Source organism: Amblyomma americanum, chromosome 4, assembly GCF_052857255.1.
Source record: "Amblyomma americanum isolate KBUSLIRL-KWMA chromosome 4, ASM5285725v1, whole genome shotgun sequence".
Taxonomy (NCBI): Eukaryota; Metazoa; Arthropoda; class Arachnida; order Ixodida; family Ixodidae; genus Amblyomma; species Amblyomma americanum.
In genome coordinates this window covers 113,503,134-113,517,595 of record NC_135500.1, presented here as the reverse complement: position 1 = coordinate 113,517,595, position 14,462 = coordinate 113,503,134, and the positions used below count along the sequence as shown (strand labels likewise).

At 49.2% G+C, this 14,462-nt stretch overlaps 1 protein-coding gene across 4 annotated transcripts in view; it reads left to right on the top strand.

Moving 5' to 3' along the window:
- Positions 1-14,462, top strand: part of LOC144128225 (uncharacterized) — a 46,367-nt gene that overhangs the window by 13,393 nt on the left and 18,512 nt on the right. The window contains exons 4-5 of one of the 4 annotated variants that reach the window (XM_077661452.1): positions 2,662-3,089; positions 6,415-6,823. In XM_077661452.1, the coding sequence (XP_077517578.1) occupies positions 2,662-3,089; positions 6,415-6,823 (837 nt within the window). The remainder of the gene's footprint in view (positions 1-2,661; positions 3,090-6,414; positions 6,824-14,462) is intronic. The other 3 variants (XM_077661453.1, XM_077661455.1, XM_077661454.1) reach the window with 3 other exon arrangements.

Sequence of the window (14,462 nt, the reverse complement as noted above, 5' to 3'; positions counted from 1 at the left end):
GATATATCAAACTCTGAAGACGATTGTGAAATAGTTTGATATATTAATAATCCGATATGCGAAACCTGGCAATAGGTAAGCTTATTCGTAATCTATATATGTACACCCAAGCAGTGATGCATCTTCGCCAGTGATGAAACCCCAACCGACATACTGGTAGCACCACGCATTGGGTGTTGTAAGGCGGCCCAACCTGCTTCACATCGAAAGCACTGTCCTGCTCTGTGGATGATGCCTTGGAACTAGCAGGGGTGGAAGTGCTGCGCCATTCTGTGCCAATCTGGCCTGCTGTGCCTAAATGGCAGTTTACATGATAATTTCTCATTGCAAGTATAGAACGCCAAATTTAACCAAGTGTTATCACCGACTGAGCGACACTGGGCGGTTGCTACAAAAAAGGACACAGCGTAGACACAGCCACATCCACATCCACGACTGTTTGGTTCACTCGTGGTGCTTCGACTGTCCATCTCAAAGCTCTACTTGTGAGTGCACAAGAGCTTATAAGGAAAGGTCTAGCCGCCAGGGACATGGACAAGGTAGAGATTGGCAACATTTTGCTGGGTGATGTGAACTCTATGCTAGAGTGAATCAAAACAGTTGACTCAGCTCTTCAGTCTATGAAGGCCAACTGAATATTCGTTAAGGTGATGTTTGTGTGCAAATCCCTATTAAGAGCCTCTATTCATGTTTTTAATGTTTAACAGCTAGCGCCATCTAGTAGCGACTTGCGGAACTTTTGCTTGTGCACAAATTTTGGCATTTGGCTACGAAAGTATATATATATATATATATATATATATATATATATATATATATATATTCAAACTTTCGGCTGCGTAGTTAGGGGTGCGGCCCTTACACGGGGGCAGCCCTTACATGAGTATATATGGTATGTAGTGTTTTTGCAGCGAAGTGCAATGGCTTTGCTTAAAACTGTCCCCATCATGAAGTTGTCCTTTCTTTCTATTCTGAACTGAAGTTAATAGCAGCTAATTTATCGCAACTACTGCTTGTAACAGCTGCCATTTGTCTACTTTTCTGTCGTGAACTCGAGCAAAATTCTTTAGAACCATTCCACTCCTTCTATAAATAATTGTGGCCACTGGGATACAGAAACGATTTTCATGCCTTCGGCAGCGAAACAAGCAAAGCAGGCCAGACAAGAGCCGCTGCTAGTTTTTAGTCGGCTAGGCTTTGCTGCATGACAGTGGTGCCGAACGTTCATATCCCCACATGGCAGCAGTGGTGCACCAGACTGAGGGCTACCTCCAGTGATGCCCCATGTTCCCTTTCTCACATGATTTAGTCTTGACATAGTTAGCTCTGCCAGCAGGTGTTGAAGGTTGTGCAGCCGACCCGGCTCTGCTTGCGAAAAGTTATTGTTGAAACTTCTTTAATGGAAGCACTTTCAGGGGAAGCACCTTTAGGAGAAGAGCTGTTCGGGGGAGTGCACCAACAGCCCCAACAAAATTCATGCCACCCATTAGCGTGCGGGTTTTGGCGTGGGGCAGTACACTGGAAGCCACCGAACATGGTCGCACTCGGTCGCCAATGGTGTGTAGAGAGTCTCGCTTTGGCAGGCATGCCGTTGTCATTCTGCGCACGCTAAACATAGGCTGCCAAAATACCCGCATGTGGTAAAGCACTGTACAAAGTGAAATTGCAACGCACCATGCAGGAATGCTGCCACAGTTGTGATGCAACTGCTGAGTTTGTATTGTTTGGGTGTGTATGGGAGCTACAGCATCGATTTCTAGGGAGTTACAGCAGGACTGGCTCACAACAATCTAGCTGCTGGAAAAATGCAGCACCCTCAAACATAACAGTGAGGTTCCGCTGTAATGCTACTTCTGCTAGGCATTTGATGATAAAGTGCCTGGAGACAGCTGAGAAACTTGCTTTTTTTGGCATTGGGTTGGTGTGTGCTTAAAATGAAAAAGTTACTGAAATTAAAAGTGTTGACTATCGACGCAGTTTTGCAACTATGTTCTGCTTAGTTCACCTTCTTTCTTCATCTGGTGTGTTTATTGCTTGTGCGGTCTTATCACCTTCCTTTGTCACACAGGTCAGACTAGTGCATGTTTGAGCAGTGTATGTATCTTGTCTATTTGTGAGGAATCATGATCGCATGCGTGGAATTCTGCAATGTCCAGAGATGTTTGCTATGATGCACAACAGTTATCTGGAATGTTCTGTGTCGTGTGTAATAGACGTGTGGCTTGTGTTGTGGGCACTGCAGCTCCAGTGGCATCAAAGTGCGCATGACATTAATGTAGCTATTGAGTCTGTTTTTTTTTCTCTTTGTGGGGCAAGTTTGCCCCGGAACACCGTACTTTCTGAACTTTTTGTTCCCCTGCCTGCTTGCCCTTTGTTTTGCCACTGCCCCGTGACAATATATATATACTATAGCATAGGGCGCAAACAAACTAATGTCCGTCATTTAATGTTGAATGTCTTTGTCTCAAAAATTTCACCCTGAATGCCTTTATTTGCAGTTTGCAATTAGTGTAATTATGTCTTGGGAAGCTGGAAGTTTTGTGACTGCACGGTCTGCCTGCATGGGAAGTAGCTTGAGATGGTGTGGTGGATCTTGAGTTGCATTCCACTCTCTCTGGTTGGTTTGAATTGGCTGCTGACTCTGCATTTGCGTGTGACTAGCCGTGCCGGCAACGCGGCGTGCAGAGTGGTCCCACCGCGGTCAAGCGGGACTACACGCGCCGGCCCGTGGCCAATGCCAACGCGTGGCGGACGCCCGTGCCCGTGGTGGTGACGACGGTGGAGGAAGGCTCGGCTAGTGGTCCGGCCGAGTTGCAGCCAGGCGACTACATCATCGCGGTGGCGGACGTGCACCGCCCGCGGCCGCCCATCTGGCGCATTGAGGGGCGGTCCCTGCTGCAGCGCTTCGAGGTCATCGAGACTGGCGAAAAGAACCTGCTCTACCGCAACAGCTCCTCCTTCTCAGCGTGGAACCCGCTGGAGCAGTCCAAGTATGCCAACATCTCAGTGCGGGTGCACTCCAACAGCCGGTCGGCCACCGTTGTCGAAGTGCTCGAGATCCACGCCAGCCCCAACTCCAGCCTCGCAAAGTGAGCTTGTCATCCTTCCTCTTGTCTTCGGGGCAGAGAGGCTCTGCGGCATGGCTTCTCTAGCCGTGTGAAGGTTGCTGTGTGTTGCTTAGAAGTCATCAAATTTGGTGCAGTGCTGTATGCATTAGCAGACTCCCTTCAAGACGAACTTGAAGGGACCAGAAAATTTGTTTGTCTTGTGAGTAGCTTGTGTTAACAGAAGTGCCCCAGAAAAAGCTGTCAGCATGCGGTGCTTGTCAAAATATGTGTTACATGAAAACAGTGAATAAAATGGCCTTGTATTAAGATGAAAATTGCAAATGGAACATATATGGCACTGTGCATAATGTAAGCTGAACAGTGAAAGCATGAAGCAATGTCACGCTATCCAGTTTCAAAATAGTTTTCTTTTTTTTCACCATCTCTTTCTCGCTTGCTGTGTTCTGTAGTGACTGCTGTGTGTGTGTGTGTGTTTGTCTTTTGTTCCGAACTTGATTTTTAAGTCTCCAAGCACTCTGAAGGTGCCCAGCTAGGTAGCCGTGCGCCTCTCTTCCACAGCGTAGCTGTTATCAACTCATGAATATTGTTATCGAAGTTGAAAATTCAACGTTATCAAAGTTGAAAATTCGGCTCCCCTAAGTCATTGAGTGCGAGCATGCTCCACCTACCGTATTTACTCGAATCTAGGCCGGCCACGATTCTAAGCCGAGACCCGAAAGTTGAAGGCCACAGAAAAAAAAAAAACTTACCTCGATTGTAGGCCGGCCGAAAAAACAACACTGTTTATACCTCATTATCACAATTATTTTTATGACGCGACACGACTGTTCTTACGTCGCCACGCACGTGAAAGTGCGTGGCGCGAAACGACTGCACCATGTGTCTGCGCATAGGCGACTTGGTGTAGAGAGAGGAACTCGAGTGAGACACAGCGGGAAGCATCGTGCCTGCATGCTCTGCCGAAGCGTGATTGATGGCCCCGAGAGGGACCGTTGAAAAAAAAAAGCTGCCAAAGGAACTTTGAGAGAAGAGGAGGAGGAGAGGCGGCGTTGGGCGAGGAGACATATGCAACGCCAGCCCGGGATCAGCCCCCGCTCATTCGTCATCATCATCGCTGACTTCTTTATCGCTGGCCTCCTCGAACAGTGCACTATCTTCACTGCCATCAAGTGCATTAGAGATGCAGCACTTGCGGAATGAGCGTGCAACCAAGCTTTCTGGGATGTCATCCCAGGCTGCAGCTATCCAAGTGGCTACAACTCCCAGTGAGGCGCGCTTTATTCGGCCTGTTGGTGTAAGCTCGCGCCGCTCTTCACTAAGCCAGTCCACGTAGTACTTGCGCAGCTGATCCTTGAAAGGCTTATTGAGGCACACATCAAGAGGCTGCAGCTGGCCTGTCATGCCGCCGGGTATGATGGCGACGTCGGTACCGGCTTCGGAAAGCGCAGCTTTTACGCCGTCAGTGAGGTGTCCACGGTAAAAGTCCAGGACGAGGAGGGAACGTTTGGCCAAGAGGGCCCCTGGACGCCGCTGCCAAACCATTCTGATCCACTGCTCAACCATATCGCTCGCCATCCATCCAATTTCGTTGGCGCGGACGATCACATTTCTTGGAAACACTTCCCGAGCTGGTAGAGTCTTCCTCTTAAAAATTATATACGCTGGCAGCTTGTGGCCATCCGCCGTGCAGGCCAGCATTACAGTCATGCGCTGCTTTTCGTATCCGGCCGAGCGCACTTTCACTTCCTTGGCACCTTTTTCGTTCACGGTGCACGCCACTGGCATGTCAAACCATACCGGCGTCTGGTCAGCGTTTCCCATTTGTCCTACGGGGTAGCCGTGCTCCATCCTCTTCCTTATTACGAATCGCTGAAATGAGATCAGCTGCTCTTCGAAGTCGCCCGGCAGCTTTTGACAAATGGACGTGCGACGTCGGAGGCTGAAGCCAAAGCGCTTCATGAACTTCTGCAACCAGCCCCGGCTGGCTTTGAACAGTTCCCGGGGGACGCCTCGCTCTCTCGCCAGCTCTCTTGCTTTGGCGTGCAGCACTTCCGTGGTCACTGGAAGTGGAAGTGCCGCTGACCTCTGCGTCTCCACAAACTCGGCCAGAGCTACCTCCACTTCTGGATGGCGGCCTTTCTTGGGGCCCGTGAAAGCCGTTCTCGTTGCCGCGCAAGCAAAAATTTCGTTACGCTGCCCCCTCCAACGGCGAACATTCTTCTCATCCACGCCGAAGTCCCGCCCGGCTTGAAGATTTGACGACTGCTCTGCAGCGACTATAACTTTCCGCTTGAAGGCGGCACTATAATGGCACCGCCTGTTTGGTGCCATGGTGTTGGTGATAAAAACTACGCACGAAAACTTCACTGCTGCGAATGTGCTCACGCCACCGCACGAGAACAGAACAAGGCCAAAATGGCAGCCAGTGCTCATGTGTGCTTTGATCAGTATCGGCTACGGATAGCAACGGCTACGGATAGCAACGGCTACAGTGCTGTCTTTCGTTGGCGTTTTGTGGGGGCACCACCTGCGTGCTACATTTATTCGTATTTTACGAATACGAAACCTCGAAACGAAATCCTCGAATCTAAGCCGACATAAGAGTTCTACATCTCGTTTTTTTGAAAAAACTATCGGCCTAGATTCGAATAAATACGGTATGTGTCTTTTAGTCCGCCGGCGGCAACACGTGGCGTGTGATGCATGCACAGCACCAAGATCTTTGCTCAGATATTCGAAAAATCTTCAGTGGAAAAAGTTTCCTCAGCTTCAGGTTTCCCAGCTGCTTCACAGTTGTGAGCACAGTGCTCTGTCCACCTGGTTGTTGTGTGGCTTATTGTATCTACACTGAAAGCAGCTATGGCAGTTGGTCATGATGATGATGCTTTAATGTTATTGGTGCAAGGGCAACATGGCTAAAGACTGCCATGTCTAAGGTATTTTGGCCTGCTTGAGGTGGGTTCAAAGACCGGTTTTCCTAGGTACTTCACCCGTAAGAAGACAGGCACCAGGCCATTGGAAAATCAGTGGGCACCCATAGGTGCTTTTCAGTCTTGCTATGCATCACACTCTGTGCCATTATGCTGAATGCCATCTCGGCTTCTGATGCTGCTGAGATGAAAGTAGACTGCAGCCTTCTTTACAGCAAGAGCTATTAATGGCACATGCCCCCAAATCTGCAGCGTTTGCGTAGACATCCTCACTATGAACGAGTGTGACGGGGAAGAAGAGAAGGAGGGGCAAGACAGCGGTTGTACTGTGCTGCATGTGTGATAGTTGTGACATTATATGTCACATTATACAGCATGGTATAATGCGGCACCCGGCGGGTTGTCACATTATACAGCATGGTGTGCAGGAATGGCGGCACGGAAGCCAGGTCCACAGCGGGTGGGGGTGCTGCGCTGCAGCTGCACAACCTGGAAGAGAAGTTTGAGGTGTACCTGCAGACGCTGCTGAGCCACGTGCTGGACCCTAACTTCCTGGCAGAGGTGCACCGCGAGAATGACGAGTACTTCCTGGCCAACCTGCAGACGGTGGATGGCGAGAACGAGCGCCACTGCGCCCAGCTGCGCCGCTGCCTCTGGGGGCTGGACCTGTGGCAGGCGCTCACCACCCGCCCTGTGGTGCGCGTCACTGACCTCCCCTCCCCCTCCAAAGGGGCAGAGGCCAACAAGGACGCCCCGGCGGCTGCAGCAGTGACAGGGCAGGACACTGTGGTGGTGAAGACGGAAGCGACAACCCGGCCGTGTGAGGTTGGTAGCTAATCATTGCTGTACACATTACCGTATTTACCCGAATGTAATGCGACCACGGTTGTAACACGAGGGTCAACTTTGCAGCTATGAAACAAGGGAAAAAAATGTGATTGTAACGTGAAGGTTGACTTTGTGGGCTTGTAAAGGAAAAAGCAAAACTGACGTGAGAAACAAATGCTGCAGTATACGAAAAGATGGGTAGAATTTTTCAAATTAAAGTACCTCAACAAACGGCTTTCACACGTCCTTTTTTTTGTTTCAAGAAAGCCGCACAAAAGATTACCAGATGAGACTGGTATGAAGATAAGTACTGAGTCCCGCTGCACCATCACAGTGTTGACTGTGCGCTTTGTCGCCTTGTCGTAAAATTGAAACTTCTCCCACTCTCGAAACAGAGCGGCGAGTCATGTCTCCCGAACGTCAGTGGCCATTCCCGGCAAAATTTAAATCGGTCACCATCTTGTTTGAAGCTGGCGGAAAATTGTGTGAGTTCAATGTTGCCGAAAAGTGCATGAGAGAGTGATACCGAGGAAAGTAGTGACAGTGTCTTTTCAACTGCAGTAGCAACGCCAAGCATTCCTTGCACCCTAAGCAGATTTCTGCCATTAGCTTGTGGCATTGGCAGTGCTGTGAAGTGTGGCAGTGTACCAGACTTGTAGAAAGCGAATCAAAGGGCTTTACGATGCCTTCAAGCCACGCATATTCTGCCGCATTTCCTAGGGGCGATGCGTCGAATCTGCGCTCGGCACACAAATGTGCCGTCTCTGATGAGGAATTTCTGACTGCTTGGCTGCTGCTCTGATATGTGCTTACCGGTATTTGTGGCTCAGAGCTTCCGTTTGTCGGCCAATGCGGCATTCTTTGTGTTTAGAGTGAGGAGGCCTGCACTGCGAACTGTTTTGATGCAGGAGCAGTCTTCGTTTCGAAGAGCACTGCCATTTCTTTTTTCTCGTGATCTTGCCAAAGGAGCACACCTTCCCTGCTGTACTCCGCTTCCTTTTCACGTATTAAGACGAAGGTACTTGCCTCAGAAGAATGCCTTAAACTTGCTCTCTCCAAGGATAAGTTCACTCCGGCCTTTGATCAGCGGCGCATGTGCGCGAGGGAAGAGGGCATGCTTGCATCTCCTCGAGCCTCGTGCTGGTCCATGCCGACGATGTTTCTCTGTCTGGAGCACTGCAACCCACAATATTGCGGACTCACCTCAAAAATATCTGGTACCATGTCCTTTGATAGGCATATTGCCACCGTACGGATACATCCAGTGGCGCCGTACTGCGGCCGAACTGTTTTAGCTGGGACTTACCATACCTTGGGCATTCGAGGGGCATTCGCCCCCAAAATCTTCTTACGTGGACTGTCGTTATTCTAGTTATGCGATGGCATTCTGTATAAGACAAACTACAACCCGACGGAAGCTGTCTATCTGCTCGTCGCACCTGCGGCCTTGCGCGACGAAGTCCTGCAGGTGTACAATGATCACCCGTCTTCTGATCACCTGAGTTTTTCCCGCACTTTGGCGCGGATACGCCAAAAGTACTACTGGCTCAGGATTGCTGCAGTTATTCATCGTTACGGCAGAACTTGCCGCGAGCGCTAACGTCGCAAGACGCCGCCTATTGATCCGCAGCCTATTGATCCGCCACAAGTCCCCTTCCACCAAGTCGGCATAGACTTACTCGGCCCATTTCTGGAGTCCTAGCTGAGTAACCGCTACATTGTGGTCGCCACCGACTACCTCAGCCGATACTGTGAGACTAAAGCTCTCCCTCGTGGTACCGCTGACAAAATTGTGAACTTCTTCGTTCAAAACATTGCGCTTTGCCACGGTGCACCCATCATCGTTGTAACTGACGGGAATGGCGTTCACCTTGGCCCTTACGCAGGAGGTTATGTGCCTTAGCGGCACAAGTCTCCGCAAACAGCCGCTTACCACCCTCAAACGAACGGACTCGCCGAATGGCTAAACAAGACAATCGCCAACATGATTTCCATGTATATTGACGCAGACCATCGGACCTGGGACACCATACTCTCTTACGTCACATTTTCCTATAATACTGCAGTCCAGGAAACGACGCACTTCACTCCATTTCGTTTAGTACACGGTCGCGAAGCCACAACCATGTTGGACGCAATGCTGCTTCCGTCTAGTACTACCTCATCTGTTATGGGTGCTGCCCAATTCATTCGTCACGCCGAGGCCACCCACCAACTCGCTCGACAGCGCATCCGGCACCAGCAAGCCCACGACGCTCGCCGCTATAACCTCCGCCACAGAGCTGTTAGTTACCAGCTCGGCGAACAAGTCTGGGTTTGGAGCCCAATCCGCATGCGCGGGTGCTTGGAAAAGCTTCTACGCCGATATTTTGGCCCCTACGAGGTACTTCGCCAAGTCAGTGAGGTGAACTATGAAGTTTCACCCAAGGAACAGTTCGCTCCTCTAGACGGCCGATCTCTGAAGTCGTCCATGTCGCACGGATGAAGCCGTACCACGCCCGCCAGCGCTTCAGGCGTATCTACACCAGCCGCCAGACACATGCGAGGTCCGTTCTCTTCCTGCTTCTCATTGCTGCGGCACCGAGTCGTTGCCTTTCAGAGAGGGGGAGTAATGCCACAGTACGAATCCATCCAGTGCACCGTGCTGTGACCGAACTATTTTAGCAGGGACTTGCCATGCCTTGAGCATTCGAGGGGCTAGAGGTTTGTCATCCTCCTTGCTCGAGCTCCCTGCTGTCTTGCACGCCCAGCATGTCTAATTAAACCTGTTCTTTGTGCTTCAGCCGTTTATCGGTGACAATATGATGGCATGCCGCATGGCATGTTCCACTTCCGTCACGTGTGGTGCCTTTGCTTACATATTTCGACATATGCATTACGGCCGACTCAGACCAGGCCATAGCTTCCTCCGGCAGTGGCATGAACGCACAATCATGCGTACGCAGTGCGGTCACGTGGCCTTGCTCTGTGTGAATGAGGTTTGAGTAACTGCGGCATCAGGTGCAACACGTCCGAAATTTCGGTCAAGGTTGTACATTGAACTATATGGGATCCATGACCTGGTGCCATGGAAGTCTGGAATATGAATTGTGTCCGAAATTTCAACTTGTGTCCGAAAAATCGTTATTTAAAATCAGCAGCTTGTAACGAATCAGAGTAATGGCTTGAGGCTATGATGCTTTGTGCACATTGACTTGCTGCTGATTGAACATTGCCTAGCGCAAGTTTGAAAGCATTCTTTTGATTCATTTCTGATTTCAATTTCCTGAGTGAATTTTGTAAACCTCATTTTTCGGCGGATGCTGTTCAGCTCTTATGAATTGCCTCCTTTTTTCCTGCTACATTTGCAGTTGCTATCTATTCGTTTCAATTAGAAAATATTCGCTTTGTTTCAGAACTGTTCGAACAAAATACTACCTATTCACTTCATATTCGCTTGAACTGAAAACTCACTATTTGCACATGTCTGAATTCGAGACATGGCTTTTCACTTCTATCTTTGGTAAAGAAAACTTGCGTTACATTAAAAAATACGGTATCTAGACCTCGTGTGAACACCTGTCGTAGGGGTTGTTGAAAGTTTGTCTATGAAGAAATGGAGGTTATTCAGGCCTACAGTGTAACTGACGCACGCTTGGTGTTCCTGGGCTTATGATGCAGTGGTGCATGGCAGAGTTAAAAGAAATGCATTTTCCCAAACTGTATTCTATGTTTCATTATCACAGGTTGTAAAGGAGCTGACTGTTTTTTCAGACTGCAGTAATTCACACTTGCATGATATTTCAGATCTTGTTGAGGAGCCATCACATACCCCATAGGAACGTGTACTTGTTCACTACCTCCTTTTCATCCAACACTGCTCTTAGCTGATTATGCAATTGTTGACATGTCTTGCGCTTGTAGCTTTTTAAGAGAAGCAGCTTTTCTCAAGAAACTCTGAACTCCGACCCACTGTTTCGCTTGATTTTTGATACACTTCAGCCACTTTCTGATTCCTGAGAAGAGGGCTGAGGTCTTTATTTGGTTCGTTGGAAGCCTCGAGATCTTTGCCCAGCCAGGGATGGTCACCGAGGTTACCCGACCCTCTTTAAAGCTTTTACTAATAGTCATCTATAAAATTTTTTTGTTATCACTAGGTAGTACAAGTTAGTGTTTTAAGCCCTCTACACCACCGATGATTTTTTACATTTGTAAATTCTGTAGAAAACTTTTCCTATACAGTAATCCCTCGTTATAACGAAATCACTTTACTTGAAGTATCGCTTTATTCGAAATTTCTTCCAGTCCCCATCCAAACGCATGCATTTTAAGCCGCATTACTCGAAGCGCACGATGAGCTTGCCCCGCTTAGAGTGAAGTGGCGAGCGGAGGCATCGCCGCCGCCGAGCGGCGGTGACCCTTTTGCGCATGCAGTGTCAAATTAACACCACCGACAAATTAGTCTCAGGCACAGAACAGGCCACAAAAGTACCAGACCTACGACCGATGACCTGCCTAGTAACGGGTAGCAAGCGAGTGTCGAGTGTCCCCAGCTGTTTACAGCAGAGCGAACGGAAGCTGTCAAATTCCATGGTGCAGCGCACCCGTATCGGTTGCAGTCGCATCGCTGGTGTCCCCCATGATAGAATCCAAACGAAAATAAAGTTTTCATGACGCTTTGCGATGGCAGAAAACCGCGGTCTCATGGATGCCGAAAAGTGGCCAAAGGACCGCGGGCAGACTTGTGCCGTAGCATTCCATGGGGTGCGCTCGATGAGCAAAATTTCACCGCTCCAAAGAGCACTTCTGGAGCTGAAACGTGCCAAAAAGCATGAAAGAAGTGTCTCTCCGATTATGAGCCTATTCACACTTGCGAGTCGAGGTCGAGCTGAGCTTTCGGCAACGAACTGAGTTGCTCCCTGGTTGCCGTAGTCATCGCTAAGCCTAACACCGTTTCACGTCGGCCAAAGCAGACGAAACTCTCGAAAGCGTGTGAACAACGTCATTGCTGAGAGTTTACGCTTCAAACGAGAAGGCGACCCGCAGGTAGCGCTTGCAAGCATAAACAACGGTGTTGTCGAGCTGCTGCCTGGTCGCAAGCGACTGCTGGTCGCATGCCCTTTGCCGTGTTTGACGTGAGGAGCTGCGCTAACAAATCGGGAAGACGACTTTGGGAAAGCCGGTCTAGAAATTTGCTTGCCGCTCGAATAATCGGCCTGCATCACAATAAAACATCGCCCCTAGCTACGTTGCACTTTTGACGGTGCAGATAGACCGATAACTTGCCGAAAACACGAAAAATCTGAGCGTCGCCAGCGGCGAGTCAGGCTGTCGACATGGCGGGTCAACGCAACTATGGTGCTTCCCTGGCGATTTTCTTGAGCCGGTCATGCTCGATTCGCGCCATATGACTAGACAAACGGTCTAAATGTAAGGTAGGATCATTGAATTTTGTTCCTAGACATCTGTCAACGGCGCAGATGCGACGCTGTGCGAACACAGACACTGAAATCGTAGAGTTAGCACAGTCTCGTCCACAACAGTGCGCCGAAAAACTCGTTTTGCAAACTTCACAGCTGCGCACCTCGGGGAAAAAATTGCTCAGTAATCATGCAAAGCCCCTACTGCAGAACCGTTCAGTATTCGCGATCGCGCTGCATACCCACAGTGAGCGGCTAATCATTTTTTGAGCACAACAAACACAGCCTCAGACTCGAGCCACAGCATTTCCGTGACCCCTCCCCAAACGGCCACTGCCTTCGTGATTCGAAATACCCCGAAAGTTGAATGCATGGGCAGCGGCGACCGCGACCTCGTGCAATGCTTGGTCAGATTAGAGCACGGGTTGCACGCGCCCGGTAAGAACTTGAAACAGCCAAAAATCACTGCCTTTTTTGCACCTGAATAATGTTTTGCTTGACTGAATACATTGTATTCTGACTTCCTCGCAGTTGCGGCGCAATTAAAGTTCGACTGCTTTAGATTTTCTCGGGTGGTTGCTTATATCGAATTACAGCTTATAACGAATTTTTGCGGCGTCCCGCTGACTTCGTTATCACGAGGCATTACTGTGCGTTGAGTTGGGTGCATGATGGCCTTTGCTGCCTATGCGCTATAAAACTCAACACAACACAAAAAAACGTGTTCATGACCGATTGAGAAGTCCAAAGGTTAAAATTCCAATTGCCAGCGGTACCGTGGAGATTGCTTTTTTGACACAAAGTTCGTTTTCTCGACATAACATAAACGCGAGGAGGCATTGCTGTCACAACCAACAGGCTCCTCGCTGCCATGAAAGGTGCCATCTTGTATTTAAACAGAGTTAGTTGGACGGACTGGCTTGGATATGCTTGATCATGTGTTTCTCAGTGTTGCCACCCCAATTAATGGCATGCTTTTAGTTGCCATCGAGGTAGCCTACAAAGCAGGGCACGTGAGCCAAGGGTCCAATCATGTTGAAAACGGGACAGCCGTGGTGGGGGATGATGGGGGGGGGACATGGGGTGCAGTCAGAGGTGCCTGCTTCCACTCGCGTCTTCCTCTGGATTCCCTCTCGTGGTCTTCGTGACTGTCATTGCCCCAGGAAAGGAGCTCTGTCCTCGCTTCTCTCAGTGTGCTCGTTGCGGTGTTTTTACGGCCATGTCGTACACAGTCTGGTATTGGTGACAGGAGGTGGTGCAGCCTAGGAATCATGACTGTTGATCAAATGCAGTCTAATATTATCGCTGGCAAGCAGGACGTGGGGAATCGTTAATTCGTGATTTTTCAAGTTGTTTTTTCACAGCAAAGTGATTTTTTTTGAAGCTCACTTACTTTTCGAGCTGTACGATTATTCAGACCATTTTTCAGGTCCCGTAGGGTCCTAAAAGTTGGTCAGCGACTGTACATGGCATTATGTGTAGTGTGTGTGTGATGCGGGTCACTGCAAGGTGATACTATATCTAGTCAGGTTGTCGCACTGCATGGGCAGATCCATATATAGTGCAATGCACTTATAACGATACCAGATATAACAATATATTGCTTATAACGATCAAACTCTTTAGATTTAATTCTCCCATTGCCCCTTTGTAAAAATAAACCGTATATAACGATACAATTATTGGCGAAATAATGGATACAACGGTAGGCTTCTGGCCGCTCTGAAGTTTGATAAAAAATAAAATACTTTGAGGCGAATGAGGTAAAAACTTCCCGAATGGACCGGCGTGGTGACGAACTCCGTGAGGGAGCGTTGCCCGCGGCCTTGGGAACCAAGCGCTATCGTCGTCACAATCGCTGGAGAGAGGAGCTTGCTTGGCCACTTCCCCGCTATGCCATCTGACACAAGCGTAGTTTCCGCCCGATATGTTAAGAAATTTTTTTTAAGCCTTCGCTTTTATTGCACATTTCCCCATTTCGTGCTGTCCCCAGGGCATTTCTTGGCGGCTCCAAGACGCTGTGCGCCCTTGACAGGAGCACACGTGGTGGTGGCTACATGCATGGGGGATTGCGTGGATGTGCTCTTCTTGCTTTTTTTTTTTTGCCTGTCCAGATGAAACGATAATCGGTTATGATGATGGGATTGCACTGTACCTGCCAACTTTCCCGAATTGCCTGGTAGATCCCCGAATTTCGACCGACCCTCCTGATTTCTCCCAAAAATTATTTTCAAGCA